The 27,771-nt window shown below is 48.1% G+C and overlaps 1 protein-coding gene across 2 annotated transcripts in view; it reads right to left on the minus strand.

The window, feature by feature from the left end:
• FARS2 (phenylalanyl-tRNA synthetase 2, mitochondrial) overlaps positions 1-27,771 on the minus strand; it is a 323,779-nt gene that overhangs the window by 122,398 nt on the left and 173,610 nt on the right. For both annotated transcript variants that reach the window (XM_040984028.1, XM_040984027.1), the window contains one exon: positions 23,341-23,501. In XM_040984028.1, the coding sequence (XP_040839962.1) occupies positions 23,341-23,501 (161 nt within the window). The remainder of the gene's footprint in view (positions 1-23,340; positions 23,502-27,771) is intronic.

The following is a 27,771-nucleotide window of genomic DNA, read 5'->3' on the forward strand; positions in this document are numbered from 1 at the left end:
TTTTTTTTTGTCACCTAGCAAAACTCCAGGGGTTTTGCTGTTTTCAAAACAAAAAGCCGATGCTTTCATTTATCGTGTGAGTGTCGACTGCCATAAACAAGGCTTCCGAGCTCCGTCCTCCACTAAGCACCTATGGGCGCCTCCCATGTGAACGCTGATCCTAATGCCTGTGGAGTTTTCACTAGGTGGCCCATGCTATCCTGGTGCTTCCCATCAACTCTCACACTGAGCCCTCACTGTGGACAGGGACACTAAGGAACACAGAGGCCGAGGAACCAGCCCGAGGTTGCATGGGGGAAATCCTGGGAACCTGGCAAGTGGGCTCCAGTTTCAGGGTTCTTCAGGCACTCTGACTCCAGACGGGGCTCTGCCCTGATAACCACACCATGGTGTGAAAATAGCCGAAGCCAAAAATGCATTTTGGACCTCTGAACCGACTGAACAACAGAATCCTTATATTACTCTAATCCAAAGTCTATTTTGTAATCAGTTATTCACACAAACAAACGCACACACACAAGAGACCGAAGTATAAAACACAGAACCTAAAAGGCTCCAGCACCACAGTGCACTAGGGACAGATGGCTGGGGAATCCTCTCATGACCGTGGGGCTGAGCTGGGGTTCAGTTTGCAGCTGCTACCTTTGTGGCATCGCTAGAGGGGATCTGATGGACAGTGCCTGGTGAGGATTCAAATTCAAAATCCGAAGCAATATTTCCTCTGTGTGCAATTTTATTTTTACTGTCTCAAAGTTGAATAACCATAAATCAAATAATCCCAAGTTGGGAACCATCTGTACTAGGCTCTGTAACAGGCACCAATGAAAGCAAACACGGAACACTGAGGCCCAATCCAAAAGGAGGGACTTGGCTCAGGTTGGTCAGCTTCTAGGTACCAAGAAAGGCTGCACTTAAAAGCAGTGCTTAATCCCTGGTATTAGGCCTGGGGAGTGCTGACCACCTGAACTGATGGACTGAATGCAGAGACAGGGTCACTGGGGAACAGTGGGCCTCAAAGATCTGACTCAGTAACCCCTGGGACTTACACAGTTGCCCAGGGATTCCAGCACTGGGCAGCTGAACCAGCCTGGCACTCCGTGAGCAATGGGATCAATTGTGACTGCTGGGCAGGAAGTGCTGGAGCGGCAGTGGTAGGAGGGACCAGGGGCATGGAACCAGTGCAGCCATAACTTTTACAGAAGAAATGGATTTCTTTATTTTTCTCAAGAGGAACGGGCAGATGTCCGAGCATGGTTTCAAGGTGGGCAACGCGGCAGGGGTGGGGAGGGCTGTGCTGGCACAGCGCCTTGGATTCTGAATGCAGACCGTGTCTAACTAATCTGTCTGCATTTGAAGATCATGGAATTTAACATCATCATGATTGCTAGATTCTTACCTATCACAGAGTCGGCTGTGCACTCCGCCCCAGCTGGCACGTGCTTGCAGCCTGCCCTTTGCCCCCACCAACAAACAAACCCGAAGTCTACATGCCTGTGGTTGTGTCATCTCAATTATACACATGCACCACCTTAGTATCTCACTTAACACCATACATAGATATAACAGAACTCACTGTTGCCTTTTCTACAAATACAATGTTGAATCTTAGGTAATGGCCAAGATCACACACTGGAGATCTGAAGGAGGCAAGCCCACTGCTAGAGCTGGTGAACTTGAGGCAGCAGTGACATTATACCTAAGGAATGGGAACAGACATCCTTCACAAAGGGTTTCCATAGCCTGAGACTTCTCTAGAAAGTGCTACTTTCAGGGTATTTAACTGTCAGCCTTCTCAGTATTTCTAAAATTACCAACAGGCTTTGTAAGGCAAGTGCTTAAGGGCTGACCACCCCCGCCTAAGCAAGGGACTTCTGGCCCCATAGAGTCAGCGGAGCCCTCTGCCACATCACAGGGACTGTTACATGACAGAAATGATAGTTTCTGTCTGGGCTAGGGAGAAAGAGCTCTTTAATTAAGAGTTGAACCAAACAGATTTTCTAAAACAAACCAAATGTTTGCAAACCTTGTGTTTTTGAAAGTAATGTATCATTACTGAAATCTTTCAGCTTAGGGTTCAGCCTTTTCCTCATTAACCTAAAACAGCCTCATCAAAACAAACCCTGTTGTTATTCTATCATCTGAAATCCACAACCATACTGCTTCTTCAGTAGCAAGATGGCTTTAAAAAACATATAGGTTTATGGTTACTTTCAAATTTACCAATTGCCTTGTTTCTCAACATGACTTTTGTGAGTTAGAAATCACTGCATTCTTATTTGATATGGAAAACTGGGCTTAGAAGAGGTTAAATGAACTGCCGAAGATTAAAGGGTTTTAAGTGACAGTACATTAACTCACACTTCCCTCTGAAACACACCCTCACATGATGCCAGATTCTAGTGTGCTGCCTAAACAGTAATCTAAATTAAATTAAGTAGTTTTTACATACTAAAAGCATTCTTTCCGCCTACTTATTAATCATTTGAAGATCAGTCATATGGTTAGGAAATATATCTACCAATTAACTACATATTTCGATTAACTCCATTCCTCAACCAAGATACTGCACACAAAATAATTATAATCAGACTTCTAAGTAATACAGCTTAGCCATATTAGGATTATTACTACTTTGATTCACCAAGGAGCAAATCTTAAGTGCTAGTAGTCTTTACGCGTCCCTACTAAAACCAGATAAGGATGCTACAAAAATAAATAAACCGCCAAGAACCCTAATGAATACAGATACAAATCTACTAAGCAAAATGAGAGCAGAACAAATGCAGCAGAATGTCTGGGGGCTCCTACCCTGACATCATGAGGTTCCTCACTGAGATACAAAGATGCTTCAGTGCAATGCAAACCAAGAGACGTGATGTACCACATTAAGACAGTAAGGGATTTTTTAAAATCACAGGATCACGTACAGAAAGCATTTGATAAAATTATTATTAACAACATTAAAATATTAGATATTGAAGCAATGTACCAGAAAAAAACAGTGCGGCCTATCTGACAAGCTGAAGATGGCACAGAGGTTAACCAGTGCTCATGGAGTGAAAGAACAGAGAAGGTGCTCAGAAGCAATACCCAACAGGTCCAAGCCACAACGAAACCTCATCCTTACCCCGGATAGGATGGCCATTCCCAGCAGAACAAGGATGGAGAGAAAAGGGAAAGCCTGAACCCCATGGGAGCGAGCTGTGAATCCCCCCACTACAGTGGCAGACAGTAAGGGGGACAGAAGCCCAGAGAGAATGGTGTAAGTCCCCAGAAGACACGGCGGTAGCTCTGTGTTCACCACAGCCTCACCTACAACAGCCAAGGTGGGAGAAACGTAACTGCTCAGTGGGTGGGTCGGTGGATAAAGGAGATCCCCTCCGACACACTCAGTTTCCAAAAGGACACCCTACTATTTCTGACAATGTGGGTGGACCTGAGGGACACTGTGCAAGGTGAAATAAGCCAGAAAGACAAACACTGCAAGGTCTCCCTGCTATGTGGAATCTACAGAGCTGAAAGCATTTAAAAAAAAAAAAAAGCAGAAGAGGAAGAAGAGTAGGAAAGTATTGAGGTTGCCAGGGTACGGACAAGGGGGAGGTGTTCAGAAATGGGGCGACGCTGGTGGACAAATGCAAACCCCCAGATGTGCCAAGTTCCAGGGACCCGTGTGACAATGGTTTCAAGGACTATTTGCCTGCAACTTGAAAGATTCTAGGTGCCCTCAGCCAGCGCACGCGCACACACACACACACAACAACCACAAAGCAGGGAGCGACAGATATGTTAACTGGTTCCACTGGGGTAATCACTTCAGCAATACCTATGAATATCAAGCCATCACACATATACCTTGAACATATAGGTTTTCTTTTTGAAATTTCAATTACATCTTTTAAAAATATAATACAAGGAAGCAGTATGGAAGGTGTTTATTTTTAGTAGGCAGGAGTGCCCACCTTGATTTTCCTCACAGCCATTCTTGAAGATCGCACAGTTTTCGGTATGAAAGGAATCCGAGAAGGAGGATATTACAACAATAAAAATAATGCATTCTTCTTCCCTCTGCTGCCTCTTGTCATTTAGCTTCTGTGTAACCTAATTCTTATTCTGATCAGAGACAGAGGAACTGAACACCAGGATTTTATTAACACCATCGATATCCCCTACTCCAAGCACAGGCACAGACACATGCTGCTGCTCGCTCACAGATGAGCCTCCCTGGCTCTCTTCACACAGATGATGGAGAAAGTTGCTTTTGTTTCCAGAGATTGATTTCAAAGACCCGGTCATTAAATGCTATTTAGAGGCAGATACATATCTACAGCAGGTTAACAGAAATGCTGATAAAATTATCACCAAAGGAAACACCACTGAGACTCTGCCATGGTGTGTGTCTGGGGGAGTCAGGTAAAAACATGCCTGCACCTCAACACACACACACAGACACGGGAGAGGAGGCAGAAGGTAGGACTGGGGGGAGAAGGAGAGGTTAACATTCAATCTGCTTGTCAATTATATGCAATTCCCATGTAGATGAATGACCCTAGGAGACGGGGACAGCTAAGTTAAAAGATGACTATGCTGAAAAAAAAAATCTAGCGAGCTCCTTGGAGAAAGCCAGGTAGGTTCTGCTCCAGCGGAATCCCAGCATGGGCCAGGAAGCACCTGTGGGAGTTCAAGGACGCACACAGTACAGGAAGCACCTGTGAGGGTTAAAGGAGGTACACGTACAGGAAGCACCTGTGGGAGTTCAAGGAAGTACACGTACAGGAAGCACCTGTGAGGGTTAAAGGAGGTACACAGTACAGGAAGCACCTGTGGGAGTTCAAGGACGTACACAGTACAGGAAGCACCTGTGAGGGTTAAAGGAAGTACACAGTACAGGAAGCACCTGTGAGGGTTAAAGGAGGTACACAGTACAGGAAGCACCTGTGGGAGTTCAAGGACGTACACAGTACAGGAAGCACCTGTGAGGGTTAAAGGACGCACACAGTACAGGAAGCACCTGTGAGGGTTAAAGGACGCACACAGTACAGGAAGCACCTGTGGGAGTTAAAGGAAGTACACGTACAGGAAGCACCTGTGAGGGTTAAAGGACGCACACAGTACAGGAAGCACCTGTGAGGGTTAAAGGAAGTACACGTACAGGAAGCACCTGTGAGGGTTAAAGGAAGTACACGTACAGGAAGCACCTGTGAGGGTTAAAGGAAGTACACGTACAGGAAGCACCTGTGAGGGTTAAAGGACGCACACAGTACAGGAAGCACCTGTTAGGGTTAAAGGAAGTACACGTACAGGAAGCACCTGTGAGGGTTAAAGGACGCACACAGTACAGGAAGCACCTGTGAGGGTTAAAGGAGGTACACGTACAGGAAGCACCTGTGAGGGTTAAAGGACGCACACAGTACAGGAAGCACCTGTGAGGGTTAAAGGAAGTACACGTACAGGAAGCACCTGTGAGGGTTAAAGGAAGTACACGTACAGGAAGCACCTGTGGGAGTTCAAGGAAGTACACGTACAGGAAGCACCTGTGAGGGTTAAAGGAAGTACACGTACAGGAAGCACCTGTGAGGGTTAAAGGAGGTACACGTACAGGAAGCACCTGTGGGAGTTCAAGGAAGTACACGTACAGGAAGCACCTGTGAGGGTTAAAGGAAGTACACGTACAGGAAGCACCTGTGAGGGTTAAAGGACGCACACAGTACAGGAAGCACCTGTGAGGGTTAAAGGAGGTACACGTACAGGAAGCACCTGTGGGAGTTCAAGGAAGTACACGTACAGGAAGCACCTGTGAGGGTTAAAGGAAGTACACGTACAGGAAGCACCTGTGAGGGTTAAAGGACGCACACAGTACAGGAAGCACCTGTGAGGGTTAAAGGACGCACACAGTACAGGAAGCACCTGTGAGGGTTAAAGGAAGTACACGTACAGGAAGCACCTGTGAGGGTTAAAGGAAGTACACGTACAGGAAGCACCTGTGAGGGTTAAAGGACGCACACAGTACAGGAAGCACCTGTGAGGGTTAAAGGAAGTACACGTACAGGAAGCACCTGTGAGGGTTAAAGGAAGTACATGTACAGGAAGCACCTGTGAGGGTTAAAGGAAGTACACGTACAGGAAGCACCTGTGAGGGTTAAAGGAGGTACACAGTACAGGAAGCACCTGTGGGAGTTCAAGGCCGCACACAGTACAGGAGAGCCAGGGCGCAGGTGCTGTCTACGCTGTCGCCAATCTCCTTATTTGGTGGCGAGATGGCCGGGCTTTCATGTTCACGCTCAAGGTATGAGCAGGGAGTTATCAGGGCTTAAACTAGAGCCAGGGCTGCTCTAGAACAGAGCTGTCTCCTGGGAAACTCCCTCCACCTGCCTCTCTGCCCTACCTCAAAGAGGCTGAAAAAAGCCCTTTAGCCCTCGGGCAGCATCCAATGCATTCTCAGGGGACTAATGCAAAGTGCCCAGGCGTGGTGACACAGGGCCGACTAGCTACTTAGCTAGCTAGAGAGTCAGATTTACAGAGAGAAGGAGAAACAGAGAGAATGAACTTCCATCTGCTGGTTCACTCCTCAAGAGGCAGCAACGTCCAGAGCCGAGTTTCTTCCAGGTCTCCCACACAGGTACAGGGTACCAAGGCTTTGGGCTGTCCTCTACTGCTTTCCCAGGTCACAAGCTGGGATCTAGATTGGATGGGGCCACCGGGATTAGAACCAGCATCTGTATGGGATCCTGGCCCGTACAAGGCAAGGACTTTAGCCTAGGCTACCATGGTGGGCCCCTGAGAGACCCTTTCTAACAGACTCCCACTTGCACTTGCCAGGAACAAAGTGCGTGTGAGGAGCACTGTCCAGTGGCCTTGGTCAGGTGGCTGTGCTGGGTTCTCAGCCTGTTCAAGTGTAGAAGCTAACAGGTGCCACACAACAGGCCTATGACATCATGCGCTTAGAACCGTGCCTGGGAGCAGAAAATAAACCTGGCCGACAGACACTGAATGCACGCACACTGTCGGGGAGCTCTGGCTTCAGCGGGTGAGCAGCGTGATGTGTGCAATCCCTGGGGACAGAGCTGCCTCTGCTGTGTAAACGGGAGATCGCAGGCACTAGTGTGTGCTGCCCCATGCACCCATCACGGTGCTCCACTGCAGCCAGTGGCCCTCACGTGGGAGCGCCAAGACTTCTGCAAGCGCCGTGAGTTGCAGCCGCCCTGCCTTGCCTGCAACCTCACTGGTCTTACAGAGGGAAACCTGCGAGGGAAAAGGACGATGTATTGAACCATTTGGTTTTTACAGTCATTTCTTTTGCAAGCATATCTGCCCGTTGGCAAAATGTTCTTTTTTTTTTTTTTTTTAAAGAGTGTCACTGGTCTAATGATGTTATGAGAGAGAGCTGAAAATCACCAGATACTGCAGTGCAATTATGTTTTTTAAAGTCCGACAGTTTAGGACCCGACCAAGCACTCATTTCATCGGCCTCAGATGGCGTCGCAGCTTCCCCTGCTTGGGAAACATTCAAGCTGGAGAAATAAACCAACACGTTACATCACGCAGTCCAAGTGGCTGAGTACTGAGCCTGCAATGCCTGTAGCAACACCATTATTCCTTGTCTTTCACTTTTAAGTAACAGAAATCTTGTGGAACAAGTACAAAATGTTTGTTTGTTTTTAACTTTGGAAAAGGTAAATTTTTAATATTTATTTTACTTGAAAGAGCTACAGAGAAAGAGGAAGAAACAGACACCTCTTGTTTTGCGGATGTGTTTCAGAGGTGGCTGCAGCAGCCAGCATTGGCCAAGCCCAAGGCAGGAGCTTCACCCAGACCTCCTACGTGAGTGGCAAGGGCCCAGGCCAGGAGCTTCAGCCAGACCTCCTACGTGGGTGGCAAGGGCCCAGCCAGGAGCTTCACCCAGACCTCCCATGTGGATGGCAAGGGTCCGGGCACTTGGGCCATCTTCCGGTGTGTTTCTCAGACCACTAGCAGGGATCTGGATGAGAAGCGGAGCAGCCAGGAGATGAACCAGGACCCATACGGGATACTGATACACATCTGGTAGCTTTACATACTATACCACAACGCTGGTCTCTGGCAAAGGTAATTTTTTAAAGTTCTAAATCTGATTAAAAGCTAACCCAGCTGTGGAATGTGGCTTCAGTAACAAACTTTAAGTTATCTAGTAGCAGGGGACATGCCACAAAACCTTCGGACAACCAAATGGAACTGCCGAGTGACCTCAATGAGAAATCTCACGTGGTTCCACTGGCTGGTGATGGAGCACAGGATAAGTGTCGAATTCTCAACCTGGAAATGGACATAGTCTTGAGTACTTTTTAAATAGATCCCAGAAAATACACAGCAAGTATTTATCCCAACCACGCAGCTCCCCAATGACTTGACACCAGTTAGCCGCTATCCATGGCAGGCATAATAGCAGCTGCTGCTGAGGCCAACTTCCTGAAATAGACCTGAGCTGGAGAGGTGCTGTAGCCATTTTCAAAGCACACGAGGAGTCGGGGGCCCAGCAGCTCCAGTATAAACTGCTGCAGGCCCCCAACACATGTATGAGCAGGGCATGCATGTTCCATGCCAATCTGTTATGACCGGCACCTCCAACAAAGCAGCTGTCAGCTGGGGGGTGTGGGGCTCAGGACACCTTCCACACACCTGGGGCAGAGGAGCACACCCCACACCTTGCACACACCTGAACGAGGTGCCTGCCTCTTTAGCCACCGCACTGGCATGTTCGACACTTTCTAAAGGAAAAGCAAAACATGAACAATATAAAGGTTCCCTGAAACCCACGTTCTGCCCACCATAGCCTGTCCTCATTTCTCGTCACACGCCTCACCATCTGACTGTAGCTTCCTTTTGTATTCTCAAGTCAGCACAGGTGTAATGTTCGAAAACTACTCTAATTGTACCACGGATTTGCCTTCTAAGAAACTATGTATTTATTTGAAAGTGTGTGTGTGTGTGTGTGTGTGAGAGAGAGAGAGAGAGAGAGAGAGAGAGAGAGAGAGAGAGAGAGAGAGAGAGGGACTGAGCTCCCATCTGCTGGTTCACTCCCTAGACGGCTGCAAAGATCCACTCTGGATCAAGCTGAAGCCAGAAGCCTGGAAGTCCACCCAGGTCTCCCATCTGGATGCAGAGGCCCAAAAACTTGGGGGTGCCTTCCACTGCTTTCCCAGGCTATTAGCAAGTAGCTGAGTGGTAAGTGGAACAGCTGGGACACTAACAGGCACCCCTATGGGATGCCACCATCCCAAGTGGCAGCCTAATCTGCCTGCCCACAGTGCCAAGCCCTTAAACTGCTCTTTTGCATTGGTTTTCTTCTTCAGTTGTCCTGCATGCTTTGTAAGCAGGTGCCACCCTCAGGGCTGGGCATACAGCAGGCTTCTAATGAACAGACAGCAATGCTGCCGATCCAACTGGAAGCACACCCTGCCCTGTCACTCTGTACACCTTCACGGCTGCCGAGAGCCTGAACATCAACCACATTCCCTGAAGCTTTCTGTGAGCTCTTCCAGACTGCTGCGCTTTGCAAACCTTTGGCTTACTTAAACGCACAGATGGGTAACTTTCCAGAATCAATGAAAGGATGCCTTTCTCAATGGTTCTGTTTATCCTTCCTATTAAAACAAAAGTAGATTTTGTCCACTGCTGCTTCCCACTCACTGCACACACAGAACAGGTGTTCCCATGCATACCTAGTAACAGGGCCAGACACACATCTCCTGCATGGAAGTGGAGACGGCTACCGGGCAGGGAAGCCAGCCTCTTCTGGAGCATGGCTCTCCCAACATTTGAGCTCCAGGGGCATCTGAGGAGCTTAACAATGCCCAGCTTGATAGCACTGTCCAGTACTATCCTTGCACACCAAGTGACCTCACAAAGTCCCAGAGTCGTTGGCAATATCACAAGGGAGGTACTATGCCCACTGCACAGACAGGAAAGCCACACGGAGAACGCTGTGTCTTGGCATGTTGATCTTGTAGGGTAAAGTTGCTAAGACAGGGATGTTGGGGGCTAAGGAGTTGACTAGCAGTGGTTAAGCCAAGCACTACAGGCGGTGGGCTTCGGGCTAAAAGCACCTGGTCTCAGCTGTAGCCAATCTGAGCTAATGAGGGTGTGGGGTAAAGCATAAACAAGAAGTAGGTGAAAGGTCAAAGGAGAGGCAATCCTCGGAGAGGCTTCGAGAGACTTCCACCATCCCTGTCTCTGGTCGGTGCCTTAATCCCTCAGACCCTTCTCCGTGTCCCCCATTACTCGCACGGTGGGCCGTAACACAGGGACATTTGGGTTTTTTCTTGGTGAGTGTCTTTCTGGCTTACCAGACTACCGGGCAGTAACTGCAGTCAGGAGCCTTGGTGTCACCCATGGAAAATGGGAGCAGCACCCCCCAGAGCCCCAAGCTGTAGGCAGCTCTGGTCTTCACTTCCACGAGGCCGACATTATGACTCAGAGATAGCAGACGTAAGGGAAGGAGGAACGAACCAACCCAAGCAAAGCACAAAGCAAGACCAGGTGAGCATTGGATTCCCAGAGTGACACTGCTTTTTTCAAGTTTATTTTTTATGTGGATTTGCACAGATGTGTGAGTCTTATTTGCATCACTGATGAGTGACAACATTGCCGTGGTTATTACTTGTCTGTTTACAGGAATCACCAGTGACTCAACGGGACAGAAAGTGCCAGTCATGCACTGAGAGGTGCATACGTTCTCTCTCTCGCCCTCCCTCCCTCTCTCTCTCTCTCTCTCTCACACACACACACACTGTGAGCAATGGGGACCACTGAGATGGACAGAGCAAACAGAACAGTAACTACACACTGTGTAAAGCATGTTCTAATGAATGACAGATATGTTTGTATATATGTATGTTATTGACTTGGGGGAAAATAATTCATTCCTTCTTCTAAGCCCTGAGGACAAGCATTACAATTTCTTATTGTTGCCAAAGTCATTCTTGCGCACAAGATGTTTTGCTGCGGCCGACACTATGGATGCTCCCTGTGATGCTGGCATCCCATATGGGTGCTGCTTGGCATCTCAGTTGCTCCACTTCTAGTCCAGCTTCCTGCTGGTGGCCAGTGTTTGGGCCCAGCCACTCACATGGGAGATCTCGAATAAACTCCTGGTTCCTGAACAAGCCTTGGCTCAGTGCTGGCCACTGTGGACATCTTTGGAATAAATCAGTAGATGGAAGACTTCTCTCTCTGCCTTTCAAATAAATGAGTAAATCTTTTCTAAAAAGTGTTTTTGCTCCATTTACTTTTCCCTTTGAGAATATAAAATGTACCCTCATGATACAGGGCAAGAGGAGAAATTTTGGGACATAGGCCCTTAATGTACTCAATTAAACTTGAGGGGTCTTCAAAAACTTTGTGGAAAATCCACATCAAGAAAAAAAAAACACATGCATATATTTCAAAACATTGTATCCATATGAACTTATCCCTTTCTAAAATGAACTAAGGTGTCTGACGGGCACAGAAACAGATAAAGAGAGAGCATGCATGAATGAGCTTCCTCAGCTGGCTGACTCCCCTACTGACACTGAGTGGTGAGAAGAGAGTGACGTGAGCAGCACCACCTGCCAGGGCCTCCATGAGCAGGAAGCTGAAGGTGGGAGCTAGGGATGGGACTGACCCAGCACAGTACTGGGTCATGGATATCTCAGCTGCTGACTTAGCCAGGAGGCCATATATGTCCCCCACCAAAGTTGTCTTTCAATCCCTTCTCCGTCCCCTGCAGGACTCTCAGAAGTATCCTGTATGTGTGAGACATTTAATACATTACCTAGAACATTTATAACTACAATAGTGAAGACTTAACAGTTTCTATGTCATGCACAGCAGCAAGGATTTCCACTGAATTTAAACTCATTATCCTCACAACAATCTTATCCTGGCCTACGGGCAGGAATTAACTCCACTTCCATCTGACCCAAGAGAAAACAGGTCCAGAGGAACACTCCACCTCGTAAGACAGCAGAACTGGGACGAGAGTTCAGGCTGTCTGTTCCCCAGCTGCTGTCTTAGCAGTTCGATCTTGCTTTCTTAACTTTGCATTACTGTTAAACAATTATGGCTGTGGTTTCTTATGGATGGCAAGGGTTTTTGAAGTACGCCCTCTGCCTCCTTCTCTTCTCCTAAAACTCATTCTTGGCCATGTGGGCCGAAACACAAACTCGACACTGTGAAGGGGAATTTGGTTAAACAGGGTTTGCTCCCCAAGGAGGGGTGGTCGCTGCCCAGGGGAACACAGGCCATTACCTGGGCTGCTGAGCCTCAGAAAGGGAGCAGAGGTTGGAGGCCCTGGCTGAAAACTCACCCTTAACCCCGGGGAACAAACAGGTGCCGAGAAAGGCAGCAGAGGACCTAAAGGCCTTCCCTTCTTCTCCAAGTGGGATACAAACAATCTCCCATCTCGGGAGCCATTAGCCAGGGTTCAGGATGCGAGAAGACAGTCGGGGTAAGACACAAGGGTCATCAGGCTACTTCTGGACATTGCCACTTCCTACTGTCCGGATTGTTCCGCTCAGCCACAGCTTTAGGAAGCAACTTAAAAGGAAAAGTGCATATAAGAACATCTTTCAGTACAGGACAAAATGTAAGGTCACATCCAGGTCAGCCACATCTCCTGGGGTCATCATCCATCTCTCGGACTAGGCCATGACAGGCAGTCCTGCTTCCTAGTAATGGAAAATGTTCTTTAGAAACCAAGATGTGGGTACCAAGGGTGCTCACTGCTACTGCTGCATCACTGCGTGCAGGCCCTGCAAGAAGGCAATACTACAGAGGGACACACACACACACACACGTATACACACACATAAACATGCAAACACATGCATGCACACACACACATAAACATATGTGCACACACACCACAGAAACATACACAGCACACATACTCATATACAGACACATACATGCCACACACATATACACACACATGTACACTCACACTTCTTAAAAAGACTTACTTATTTTTATCAAAAAGGCAGATTTACAGAGAGAAGGGGAAAAAGAAAGATCTTTCACGCACTGGTTCACTCCCCAAATGGCTGCAACAGTTAGAGCTGATCCAATCTAAAACCAGGAGCTTCGTCTGGGTCTCCCACATGAGTGCAGGGTCCCAAGGTTTTGGGTCATCCTTGACTGTTTTCCCAGGCCACAAGCAAGGAGCTGGATGGGAAGTGAAGCAGCTAGGATACAATCCGGTGCCCGATGGGATCCTGGTACATGCAAGTCAAGGATTTAGCCACCAGGCTATCGTGCCTGCTCTCCCTCCCCCCCCCCCATCTATCTAAAATATTCCAGGAGTTTCTATGAATATTTCTGATTCTAACAATCAAAGTTTACTCTTGTTTCCCTCTCCGCTGCCTCATATCTATGATTTTTTCTCAAATAGTGAAAAATCTGATTTTCATTATCCTTAAAATCTTTACATCTTTTCTCAGGCAGAATCTACAGGAGGTAGTTGTAGAATTACTTACCTATATTGTTGAGATAGCTCGCTCTCTCTATCTCTACCCTCTTGATTAGACCTCAGTAGTTGTAGCAGTCATTTCAGGGAGGTGGGGATAAAGTTCACACACAATGAAATGGCGTGCATCTCCATGGGGGTTGACACACGCACTCTTGTAACCCAGAACTCCCTCAATTCTCGATGACTTCCCCACAGATCCAAACATCTAAGGACACGCACGACAGCGGGTAAAAGTTGAAGGTCACAGCCTAAAAGCTGTGGGATCAATGAGGCAGTCAATAACCGGAAATCCCGCAGGATTATGAAGAAGTGGGCTAAAGCAAGCAGGACAGCACTGGATAGGAGACAGCGCATGAACAAATAACTTCACATGATAAAGATATCAACGCCCTGCCTGGGAGCAACGGGGACCCACTGAGAGGCACAGAAACAGGACACTCACCACGTGGTGCATGGTCGACGGCTGCAGGAAGCACCCATGGCCAGGCGAGGCAGCTGCGTGGCTGTCAGCAGGGGGCTGACTGAGGTTATCAGCTAAACACTGTTATTACAAGTACACCGCACCTATGAAGGAGCAGATTTCCAGGCTCCAAGACAAAGATCTGGCTCGGCAGACCCCGGATGGATGGACAGAGGAGCCCTAAGGGCACAAAGGAGGAGGTGATGTGTATCATGACAGATACGTGAAATGACTGAGAACTGGGGTGGGGAAGCAAGGCAGCAAGGTGGAACAGGGGCGGTGCCACAAGCCCAGAAACCCCAGTGTGACGTTAGACAAGCTCAACAGAGTAATAAGGAAAGGGTGGGTTTAGGGAGTGACGCAGGTGAGGGGCCTGAGTACCTTACTCAGCAGTGCAAGGGGGAGCTCCGGGGCAGCGAAGAGCAGAAGCAGGTGGCCACGGGCTTAGCCTGGCCTCCATGGGGCAAGGGGCGAGGCTTGACCAATGCAGGCCGACTTGGAAAGAGAGAAAAGGTAAAGCAGACCACAGACAGGGCATGGTGGAGAGGTGAGAAGGGGTCATAGCGCAGAGAGGACTGGAACAGGGGAAGGAGCCTTCAACAGCGGCTGGATGGTGTGGGCCAGGCTCAGGTCCGTCTGTGAGAAAGCCTGATCTGTGGCTAAAAAGCCAACCAATGGCAGCACACGCTTACTGTGCTTGGGCTGGTCGGGAGAGAGTCCCAGCAGTGAGCTGTGCAGAAGGTGCTCAGAAGGCAACAGACAAGGGCAAGGAGTGTCAAGGAAGGGTGACCACGAGCTGATGAGGCAGCAGCCTTGGAAAACATACAGCTGGGCATGTTCTAACCAAGGTCCCACTGGAACTCCTGGTCACCCACCTGCTGTGGCTATGGAGGGTGGGATTCTCTCTGTACTTCTCCAAGGCACTCTCTCTCTCTTTGTATGATTCAACAGTGCTTTTTTTTTTTTATTAAATTATCTACTATCATGTAATAGCTAAGTAAGCATCTAAATCATTTTGAAATGGAGGTATTACACCCCATAAGTCTCAAAAGAGGCATAAATTAAGTCAGATCCAAATGAAACTGACATCTGCTTATATTCGTGAGGACCCACTGTGCATGGTGTCAACACACTTCCACAGACACTTCTCTGATTACAATAAAACTAATTAGTCGATAAATAATGTTTGAGGCTCTACCTCATTTGTTCAGTGCCCAAGTTCAATTTACATACTAATAGCTGCATATTTGCCTTTAACAGATGCAGTATGTGAAAATAAGTATAATGAATGAATGAACCACTAGAGTGTAAAGCTACCAGTGTCTTTATGAAAAACTTGACAATGGTGCAGCCAGTGTACCTACCTATTCTACCACACTAGGAATGAAGCGCATCTTGGGAAGGTACCGGAAGGCTATTTCATGGGGCCCAGCCACGGGAGTGGTTCGGAGCTTCCCCCTTAAAGAAGCGAGCAGAGGTTGATGGCGCATTTCCTGCCACAGTTTGCCCCACGTTCTGGAGGTGTGGCTTTCCACGTGTTGGGTATCCAGGCTTTGGAGCCTTTTGAAGAGGTGGGGCAGTTAGGTCGCTGCCAGTAGAAGGAATTTGTGTTGGTCTGTGATGGCCACTGTGGACAGTGCTACCCTCCATGGCCGGCTCCTTGCTCACCCTGTCCTCGTTGTGTGGTCCAGCAGGCCCTCTCCAGAGGCCAATGGACGGCACCACCCAATCTCAGGCTCTCGGCCTCCGACTCTGTGAGGCACAGAAGCCATCTTTAAGATGAATAACTCTATAAACACACAATGCAACGAGTGCCTTGACACACAGTGAACTGTCGTGGCCCATGAGACTCCACCTCTGCAGAGTGGCACTGGAAATGCCTGCATAGGGCCATGGGTAAAACACATTGCCTTTGCTGCTGGGACTCTGCCAGGAAACTCGCTCTAGAATCTGCTGTGCAAGTTCTAGAATCTATTCAACAGGTTCCTCCACCAGCCATCACATCAAAATTGTCAGGAGGTGTCATAGTAGGGGATTTCATGAACCTATTAAAACGATGACTGGCACAATATAATTTCTGTGCAGCTGGTGAGGAGCTCATAGGGTGCTAACTGTGAAACTGGGTGAGAAGAAAACAAAACATAAAAACTAAAAACACAAGTCATGTTGGAAGAGGGCCGTTGCAGGATATTCAGAAAGAGCAAAGGCCATAGAGCAATGCTAAAGATCCAAACTGCAGCCCAGAAGAGAGCCATGGAGAGGGCCGGCCATGGCTTCTACTCACGGAGCCAGAATGCAAAGAGTAAACCGTAACATTCAAGGCAGTCAATCTTCGAAAAAAAAAATCAAGCATGTGTGCCATTCTCTCTTTCCATTTCCCCACACTTGTACCAAAATAATCACGGGAGGGGTACTTGCTGGAATGTTTCATTCTCATTTTTCTTGTTATATTTTCCATCTCTGGCCAAGGAACAAATCCACTGTGTTTAACACAAAGAAATAGCTAGGAGGAGAGAGCTGCAAAAGTTAGAGTAGCTGTCACTGTTGTGTTTCAGTGGGTAGCACTTGCAGGACTGCCCCTCCAGAGCCTGAGGACACTCAGGAGTCCTGGGAGACACGCACACAGCTGAGGTGGCAGCAGAGGCACAGCACGTCTGACCACACAGTCCTTCCTCTCTCGCTCTCACCCGCAGTCGGCCTCGGGCACGTGCACCTGGCCTTGTTTATAGCAAGTTCCCAGCAACCATGCTAGCACTTGCTTCCCAGTGTCCTTCCCTGGGCGGCACATAAGATGCAATCTTTCAGACCAAACCCACGGACCCTCTCAAAAGTCTAAATCCTGCCTCAGCCTGTCTCACCGTCTCATTTCTACCAGAAGCCCTGTCTGCGGCCAGAGACTCAGGTGAGGACTTAACCATGCAAATGGGAACAAACAGAACAACAAAGTCCAAACATTCACTCTTAGAGCTCACGTGACCAAAACTGGAATCATCACTTTCTCCAAACCCATCTCTTCTGCTGTTCCTACCCAAGCAAGAAAGCCTGGCAATCACTCTTTTCCCTTGCCTACCTTTACTCAGCCACTTGCAGCCTGCAGCTGTCGCGGAGTCACTGACCCTGCCCTTTAGCTCGCAAAGGCAGCAGCATCTCCATTTGATGATAAATACATGGCTGGCACACCTGTAACAACACTATCTCTAACACTTTCCATGTCATCTCTTGATCCATAACCCTGTTATTCTCTCGACCACTGCCTCCTCTTGTCTCATGTAATTTCTCCAGTGCCAGGCTCCCAGGTCTCGGGGTGGAGCCCACCCTCTTCTCCGCCTTATCAGCACTGCAATCCATCCACAAACAGAAATCTGAATGCGAAACTTCATGTCTTGCTACGTGCTTCCTAGAGATGCTCCAAGTCCAAGCCGCATACCCCATGTTGCCCTGGTCCATGTTTGCCTCTCTGTCTTGGAGACTGCTCCCTGTGAACCCCTAACCGAACCCACCTGTGACCAGGGACCTGCCTCTCCTTCCCGTTATCAGCCTGCCATCCTCCCACTGGGCACAGGCCCATAACTCTGCTGCTCTGTCCCACGGCCCTGAAACATTCACACTAACTTCCCTGACACTGAATGAGCTCTCTGAGGGCAGCTCCCTGCAAATCCTGTGACAAGGACAGGTGCTTTCCAAATATGCGGCAATGCTCTTGCACATGGGATAAACCACTGTCAAACTTATCCACACCAACTATGGCCTTGCCGAGAGCATCTTGTATGGATGTCAGGCAGCCATGCTGATGACCCACCCTGAATCAGAACCACACATCTACCAAGTGACAGAGTGGGAGAGAAGGGCGCACAGAGAGCATGAGAGATGCAGATGCATGGAGAGACAGAGACACACAGAGAAGCAGACATCGGGAGGCTGGCAGCAATCAGAGCCACCACAGAAAGGGATTCTGCCACATGCCCGGCCCTTAGGGCAGGGCTGCCATTTCCCCGGGAGGCTCCTTCACAACCACAACCCGTGTGGCAGGCTAGACCCTTGATCCCCTCCTTGATGCTGCATTACCATTGGCTTTTGCATCTTCTTGCTCTTCACTGCAGGGACAGGAGGTGGGGAGCTACTCGCATCACCTGCGAGGACTATTCGTGAGGCATTAGGGCCCAGGAACATTGTCTTCTCTTCACCCATCAACATTTAAAAAAATTTCTAAGCTGACAATATTGAGGCAAAATGGATGTCAGGAGTAACAATAAAAGCCCGAGGCCTGCAGTAAAGGAGGTAGATAGGAATGTCTGTGCACTGTTGACAGGAAGGTAAGACGGCAGAGCGATCAGGAGGAGTGACAGGATGCTGCTGCTAAGCGGGAATTCTGCCTCCCCTCCTTCTTCACGAGAGCCTGAGAGCCCAGAGGATCACGGGCTGTGCCAAGACCTGTGCCAACCTGCTGGCTTTACCTTCAAGGGCAAGCATGCCATACGCTGGGGGCACATGACGGCAAGTGGAAGTCATACTTGGTGGATAAGATGAATGAGTGCCGGTGATGAAAATGGGAAATAATGTGCTCAAAATCTGCATATGAGAAAATGACCTGGACTCCTATATTTATAGCAGCACAATCTACAACAGCAAAGACGTGGAAGCAACCCAGATGCCAGCAGAAGGAGAAGTGGAAAAAAAAACCATGGTGCATTTACTCTCAGAATACTACTCACACATTAAAAAGAATGCAATCCTACCATTTGCAACAATATGGTCCCAACCTGAGATCATTATGCTTAGTGAACTAAGACAACCTCAGAAGCACAAATATCATATATTCTCTCTGACATAAGGCAACCTTCATGCAAAACACAAGATCAACAGATCTACAGGTAAACATGCATGCACCTGTAGCCATCTGAGGGACATTATCATAGAGGCCATCACACCAAGATGCAAGGATGCAGTGTAGTACGCATCTCTACTTCCAGATCGGGGATGGACTCCCAGGGAAACTGTTACATACATCCTGATGACAGGATGCTGGATTGTCTGCCATGGTCCATATCTGCAATGTCAGGATGCACTTAAATAGCAGAATTATGGACTTATGACTTTTTTAAGGACTATACTATCGTAATAAAATATAGAAATCAGTGGGGTAAGGGGGCTTGGGGAAATGGGGAAATGAAAACCCCAGTCTATGGAACTGTATCATAAAATAAATTATTTTAAAAAGAGTTTGCAATGCAAATTTTGAAACAAAAACTTATAATGTGAAAGAAAACAACAACCAGAATATGAACTTACTGTAGACCAAACAAATGTGTGTGTGTGAGAGAGAGAGAGAAAGTAAGTGGATGGCTTTAAAATTATTAACATTCAGACAACAATCTCCAAAGGTCAGTAGACTAATATAACAATGAAAAAACTAACCAGATAGCTGCAAAATATGGAGACAGCAAAGAGGAGCTAAGCCTTGACGTCAGTATTCTATAGCCTGCTTGTAGTACTAACCCATTTTCACATTCACCACCCAAACTCCTCCTTCACGTAATAGAAAACTACAACTTCTGTGGTTGCACCACTTAGAGCTGCAGCAGCCAAAGCCAAACCACCACGGCGATATTTCCACTCCCATCCTGTACCTGACACCAGGTACTTAGGAGATCCCCGCCAAAAGTGTAGGGAAATCGGCAGTATTCAAGTGCAGCCCCAAACTCAGCCTTCTTAAATATCCAATAGAGCCATATCTCAGATGCTGGTCCTTGAGTATCTGAACATTTCGTGTGCCTGGATCATACAAAGGGACAGCTCTGAGCCGCGCTGGGTGCAGCCCTTCCCCACGCTGCCCACACTCACTCCGTGTGCCTGGACCATACAAAGGGACAGCTCTGAGCCGCGCTGGGTGCAGCCCTTCCCCACGCTGCCCACACTCACTCCATGTGCCTGGACCATACAAAGGGACAGCTCTTAGCCGCGCTGGGTGCAGTTCTTCCCCACGCGGCCCACACTCACTCCGTGTGTGTACTGTTGCTGATCTTCACATACATTTATGAGCCCCCCACCACGCATTCCTCCTTGTGATGGAGAAAAGAACGGGACCATTTCACCCCACAAAAACGACAGGAAAGTGCTTGGTCAATTTAAGACTCATCATCATAACAACTCCTAGCAAACAAAAAATGGAAGGAAAAAGGGCCAATTTGAAAAAAATAAAATCCTTTATAAAATTCTTACAGCAACCACTTTAAATAAATACTCATTTCAAAATTTCCAAGATCAGACATCTAATTAGGTTTTAATTTTACATTACCATAGTTCATTTAGTTCAATCTCCTCAATTCAATTTACTCCAATAAGAATCAAAGAGTCACTCGTGGTAGGATGACTGTTTCAAAGGCAGTAAGCTAATAAATTCTCTTTTGCATGTAGATGTACAAATCCCCTGGAATCCATTTTTTGAATAATTAGGAATACCGGGTCAGATCTTATTTTTTTTCCCTATTGTTTGAAGTCTCTTTTCTGTTGCTAATAACAAAACAACCATGAACTGCTAAGTCTTAAAGACAAGCAATTTCCTTCAGCTTAGGGCTCTGGTTCAAGGTTAAGGAGCTGCCGCTGGTGATGGGCTTCTCCAGAGTGCCAAGGCAGCAAGAGAGCCTGGGAGTCAGCAGGTGCCTGTGTAACACTTGGGTCTCTCTCCTCCCTTCTTCTTAAAGTAACTAGGATTCAGTCCTAAGGATGCTGACCTGATGACCCCAGCTCACCCTGATCACTCTACGCAGGTCCCACGGTAACTGACAAACCATACTCAAACCACAGCATTCCTGCAGATACCCAATGATCACACCACATCCGCACCAAAGACTTTCTCTCTTGCCTCTGTTGTATAGTGGCAGCGTCATCACAAGCAGCCGAACACACAGATGTCTCTCTGGGCTTACGCCTTCATCTCATGAGCGGGTTAAGTGGATCACTGAACTGAACCCCCATTCTTTAAACGATAAGTTGTAAACAGGAAGGAACTCCCTCAGTAGCAGTCACAACTTGTAGAGCACCGTGCAAGCCGCGTGAGCCAGCGTTCCCAGGGTGCTTCAAAACACAGCAAAATGTACATTATAATGTAAACAATGGTAAAAATGTACGTTACAAAAAACCATGAATGGAGTCCATAGAACCTTTCACACCAAAGTAATCAAATCAATGTTCTCCGAACTTTTCAAAGTATCTGCACATACTTAATGCTTCTTGCGTAAGGCACATCACTTTGAAGTAATGTGATCTCCTTGAATATGAACTTTGAATTTTCTAACATTCACTAGGCCTTAGTTAACACATATGGACTTCAGATTCAATCACCCCAACAGTACTAACTCAGCCATTTCCCTATGAGTCACAGTGGGTCCCTTAGGGCTGAATGTGTCACAATGATCTTAATCCCCACAGGTAGTTCCACACAGAAACTTGTTCTACAGCCACCGCCTGGCACTTTCCCATGAAAGGCAAGGTATTGTGCTCTTGACCAGGAAGGGAAACGACTCAACTAGAAACCAGCCAACTCCAAGGGCGGGAGTCCTCCAGCAACCTTTGCCATTCTACTCCAACAGCGACTGGACCTAAGAGCTGCCACCTCGGAAGGGCCTAAGCAGGTCCACAGAGAGCATCCATTACCGACGGAAGCAGCAGGCCCCCTGCACAGTGCATGTGGGAAATGTCCCGTGAGCCTTTTGCAAAATTCCCTCACACTCCCAGACTGTCATCAGCAGGATGCTAGAGCTGGAAGTGCAGCCCAATCCGATAAGGAATGCAGGTACCCCTACAACTGCAGCAAACACTGCCTCCCTCACCACCTTTAACATGTCTTATCAAAAAGGAAGTACATGGCTGCGACTCTAAAGATGTAACACATATCATATGAACCCTTTCTTTTCTCAAAGGGGAAGGGGAAGAAGAGGAAGAGGAGGAAGAAACAACCAGTAAAAACACACAGACCTCCAGTACCAAAGGCTCGACACACGGGCTCTCAGACACGGCACTGGAGACACCAGCAGCAGGCAGCACCTTCACTCAGCAACACTGGCAGAGAGGGAAAGAGAGTGTCCACAGCCCTGCAAATCCCGAGGACCAGGGGCACCACTGTCAACAACACGCTTTGTCCCGGCTGTAGCGGTGCTGGTGTTATAGGACACAAGGGGACAGGTACTTTGGGTCCCACCAAGTAACGACACCCTGTCCCCATTTCTTCTTACAATCCTTTCTGGTAAGTTATTCTGGAATCATCCTTTTCAAAATAAAACAAAATAATATATCTGGGGCAGGTTGCAGCGAGCTGGGAAAAATAAAAACGAGAAAATGACAAATTTCAAATCCAATTCATTTCACTGCAGGGCCAAGGGGCTGACGGATTCTCACGGCTGGATTTATTTGGGAACAGAATGAGGGAACACTGTGGAATCCTACGTTAAGTCTTTATCCGACAACATTCATGATGACAACAAAGCCAGCTCTCAGTGCCGACTGTGGACACGAGGGTCAGGAGGTCATCACAGACTCAAGTCCTCCCACAGTCCGCAGAAGCAGCGAAGGACTTGCAGAATTGACTGGCCGACAAGGACTCCACAGTCATGGTCAGCGGAAGTTCACATCACCTATGACGGTTACGTGACTGCTAACACTACTTCCTAAGTGTCCCTTAGCAAATCCGGCTTCCCTGCTGGATCAGAAGCTCCTCAAGTCAAGCGCAGCAATCTCAGCACCCAGCCCCTTGGTGCTTGTGACAACAGAGCCTAACTCATCACTGTTAGGTGTTTCTCTGGAATCAGCTTTTGGTTTTAGAATCCTGTCTCTGTCCCACACTGGCACAGTGGTGGAGCCACTTGGTGATGACAAGTCTCGGTTTTAGCATCTATAATATAGTGGAATTACAGCACCCAGCCCAGCTATTCTGGTGCAGGAAAGCTGTTACCAGCAGCACAGTATTTAGCTCGACAGCTCACATTGAACAAGTGGCAAGAATTGCAAGTCTCCATAAATTACTGTAGAGCAGAAGGGTGCCTTGACCTGTGATTGGCACAGGGCATAAATAAGAAAGAGAGCAACCTTGGTCTGCTCACTGCTGGAGCTTGACACTGCTCCAAGGCAAGGACAGACCCCGAGTTGTGTCCGCGTCTCAGGGCATGGCGCAGCAGAGGCAGCCACGTGGTCACAGGACCCCTCCAGTCACGCTCACTCACACCCAAGGTTGTGGAGCAGAAACCTCCTCTCTCCCACACAGACAACTGAAAATCCATGAAGCCCTGGAGTGTTGACTCCTCAAAACTCCCTTTCAAAACCACGTCCAGTTTTCAGGTGTGTGGCCTGCCATGACAGCCACTTTTTAAAGTTACTTTCTTGTAATTTTTGCAAGTCGTCTTACCTGGAACGTCACCTTCTGGTTGATGTCCGAGAGGAGGAACTGCCTCAGGAAGCGCTCGTCCTCACTCCAGAAGAGGCGGATGTCGGGGATGCCGTAGAGGACCATGGCCAGCCTCTCCAACCCCAGGCCAAAAGCCCAACCGATTTGATCCTGAGCACCAGCTGCGGTCAGGGGAGGAAACAGCACAATCGTGGTGAGGAGGTGCACAGAAGATGAAGCCCACCCAGACACATGCTACTTTCTGGGAACTGCGGGACCATGACCTGGAGGCCAGGGAAAGCATGGCCCTGGCCAGCCACTGCGGCGACAGCCCAGCTCCTCACTGCCTCCAAACTACGATTCCTCTGTTATCTCTGCTTGCTCTAACTCAACCAGCCTACTGTGTGTAGGTCCCTCAGAGAGCAGTGGCTTATGGAAGTTCCAAACTCGACAGAGGACCACAGTACTCAGAATGTGAGCACCAGGCATTTAAGAATCTCAAGAACCACAGCTTTATTGAAACCCTAGGATGCTCATTGTGCTACAAATAGTAAGTAAAAAAAACACTGTTTTCAAAAGTTTATACAAAGGCTATAAACAGTAAACAAATTCCAAACATCAATTTCACTTACATTACTGTCTATTTTCGGTACTCTGTATATTAGTTAACACACATTTGGGAAATCATGGTATTTGCCTTCCGGGGACTGGCTGGCTTCACTGATGTTTACTCGTCATAAGAGTTCCCCCACAATGTGCAGAGAACAGGTGGGCCAAGCATCACTTACTCCAGAGGTCAAGTGTCCTGCTTGGACCATGTCAGTGTCAGGGTTTACCCCGCATCTGTGGGGCAGACTGAGAGAGAAGATAGAGACCACTGGAGGGAGGAAGGAAGGGCTGACAGCAACAGAGAACTCCACCTGCACACTGAAGGAGGGGGAGGACCCGGGACAGGACAAGAGGGTGCCTGGCCCCCCTTGACATGGCCGGAGAGTGGAGGAGACCCATGAGAAGGATGGCATTGCACTCTTATAGTTAGGATTATACCCTGCACGGCTGGATGGGGGCTCCCACTGCCCAATCCCAAAGCAGAGGAAAAAAAGTGGCTATTCTGGGGGCCCACGTGGCTAGGACCTCTGCAAGCCTGGAGAAGCTGAGAAAAGTCCCAGCAGCCAACAGGAAAGTAAGAACCTCATGCCACAGCTAAAGAACGAATCCTATGATGACCTATGGGCTGAGAATACCTTGCGTGCAGCCTCCCAGTCTGAACATGGACCCTTGGGGTGAGGGAACTATGACATGATGGGTTGATGTTCTCTTTTAGCAAGGAAATATCAGGTGATTTGTTGCTTAACTAACTCACTCATTCACTCATCCACTCAGACACAAAATGCAGAGAAAGGTGAGAGGTGACTCTAGACCGAGGGGGCCTATTCCATAGCACAGGGACAGGGAAGGCTGAGGACGGGGCGGGGGGACCGGACAGGTGAGATGTTGCAGGGAGGGAGGGGATCTGTTCCAGCCAGCGCTACCACCAGCACAGTTGGTCAACGAGGCCAAGCTAAGTGGAGCCACGGAACGGTGAGAGGGGCACACGAGGGGTCATCACAGGGCAGTGGGTAAAATCACACGCAATGCGAGCACAGAAAATCACGGAGAGCCAGGAGAATGGCTCGGATGTAGGAGGGATGGTGTGGGTAAAATCACACGCAATGCGAGCACAGAAAATCACGGAGAGCCAGGAGAATGGCTCGGATGTAGGAGGGATGGTGTGGGTAAAATCACGGAGAGCCAGGAGAATGGCTCGGATGTAGGAGGGATGGTATGAATAAAATCACACGCAATGCGAGCACAGAAAATCACGGAGAGCCAGGAGAATGGCTCGGATGTAGGAGGGATGGTGTGGGTAAAATCACACGCAATGCGAGCACAGAAAATCACGGACAGCCAGGAGAATGGCTTGGATGTAGGAGGGATGGTGTGGGTAAAATCACGGACAGCCAGGAGAATGGCTTGGATGTAGGAGGGATGGTGTCAGTGAGAAGGGAGCGAGGAGGGGGAAAGTGGGCTGCTCAAGTACAGGAACAACACTGGCATCTCCTGAGCAAGTGGCCCTCAGCCCAAGACGGCAGATGAAACATGGGGCCAACTACCTGGAACAACTCCTGCTGCTGGGTGCACACCCCAGAGAAAGGAGCGTGAATGCAACACTGACATGCTGTCTTATGCCTGCACCCGATCGTGCCCAATCTAGAAGTCTTGAAAAATTCATAGTGTCTGTCCCTGGCAGTGTGGGTCAGGGATTCTTCACCATTTTTGGTTATGCTATGAATTTTTATAACAATTAGGAAAGCAACATGGCATTACACATAAATCCCAGACGGGGCTGGCACTGCGGCGCGGTGGTTTTCAGTTGCTGCGCAGAATGCCGTGCTGCACACGGGAGAGCGGCAGATAACGGAACAAGTGCTTGGCCACCCATGCGGAAGATGCAGACGGAGATCCTGGCTCCAGGCTTCACACTGGCCTAGCCCAGCAATGTCTGTAACTGCCTTTCAAATAAATCAATAAATAAACCTTTTTTTTTTTCACTCAAAAAGGCTCATATATTTTATCATAATTTAAGTCATGAATTTGTCCTATGCAAATAATTCAATAAAGGAAAAAACATAAATAAGACATTTCAAGCAGTATTAACTTAAAGCAAAAACAAGGAAATGATATAAGTGTCCAAAGTTAAGGAACTGCTTCAATTTTACATTTTAATAGAATCACTAGAATTTTCTTAGAAATAGCTGTTTATCAAATACAAAGAGATCACTAAAACAACGGAATGGCGGCTGTAATATCACTGCTTCACCTGGGTTCTTGCAAGGTCAACAAGAATGAAGCAGGAAGCTGAGGAGTGACCTCAGCTGAGGAAGAGGATGGGAAGCTGAGGGAGGCAGAGGCTGGGAAGCTGAGGGAGAGGGTGGGAAGGAAGGGGTCAGATGTGGGGCATGAGCAGTTAGAGGAGCAAGCCAGGAGGACTTCCTGTTGTGTCTGCACCACAAGATGACTCTGAGCAACTTGCAAAGAGCCCGTGGGAAGGATGCCAACTGTTCCAACAAGATCTGACACACGCCTGAAGTGTCAGGCATCACAAGTAACACGGTGTGGTCACTACTCACGGTGCACAAGCGTCAGAAGGTCACGCTGTGCACAACAGCGAGTAAATCACCTATGGTCAACTCAAAGGCTTAAACACCAGAACGGAGAAAAGAAACTACCCTGAGTGACAGTTCCAAGCCAGTTTTTAACTTGATAAAAGTTATACACGGCATACACTGATGGCATTAATAATGTTTTGATACAGGAATATACTGAAGAGTGACTAAATCAAGCCAATTAACAGACTTCATTACTTCACAGGCCTCTAATTTCTTTTTTTCTGGTGAGAACATTTAAAATTTACTCTCTTGGCAATTAGCAAGTATACAATCTATTGGCGTCGATTATAATCACCACGCTGTATGACAGGTTTTCTGAATTCATTTCTAAGTAAAATTTTGTATCCTTCGACTGACAACTGTAGATACTGTTCTTTACCAGCTGGATTGTTTTCAAATTAAAAAATCAGCAGTGAAAGTATCAGTGCTGCCCTAGACCGCGGCTTTCTGCTTCCTCGTTAGGTCTTCCAGATGTTACTATCAGACCCTCGCAGACAGAGACAATCCTGCAGAACCCACACCTGCACCTGCTCTGCAGTGTCCCCCACTTTACGTGAGAACTGCCTTTGGCGCCACACCCTGACCAACAGGGCTTGGGTTTCTGATTTGGGGACGTGGCCATTCGAAGCAGGTTGCCTCGCTGCGGCTTCACCTGACTCACAGCGCTCCACCTCGCACGTGAGCTGCCCTCACCCTGACGGGTACACTGAAGTGCTCTGACTGTGGGCTTTCTCGCCTGGCCCTCCACGACGAATTAAACTCATCTTCGTCTTTGTCTCCACTGGACCAAACGCCTTTCTAGGAGCAACTGTTGTTTCTCTGTGGGCTTCGCCCACGTGAACCTAGGAGTTTCCCGCGTCCAGCACTACACAATAGCTGCTCTGTAGCCATACGCCCAGACCGCTGAGCAGAGCAAGCACTTCCCATGCAGTTCACTCTGAGTCATTGTCATAGCACAGAGCTAGAGATCACAGCATTGAGAATGAATGAAATCTCCAAGGGAAAAATGAAAATATACAGAGTTCCAAAGAACAATGTTTGCACAGGGCTTATGGTCAGGGCTTGGGGAGATAATAGGGTGGTGACAAGAGAAGATAAATGCACAATTCAGTTCCTGCTGAATATCTAATACCAATTTCACACATGGAAAATGTACGCAATTAGAAAATGCTGAGCAGGAACAAAATTAAATGAAATAAGGATCACCTGAAGCTGAATTTAAGGGGTGAGCATGGTGGGCAAA

This window comes from Ochotona curzoniae, unplaced genomic scaffold (genome assembly GCF_017591425.1).
Source record: "Ochotona curzoniae isolate NIBS_2020 unplaced genomic scaffold, NIBS_Ocur_1.0 contig_4064, whole genome shotgun sequence".
Lineage (NCBI taxonomy): Eukaryota > Metazoa > Chordata > Mammalia > Lagomorpha > Ochotonidae > Ochotona > Ochotona curzoniae.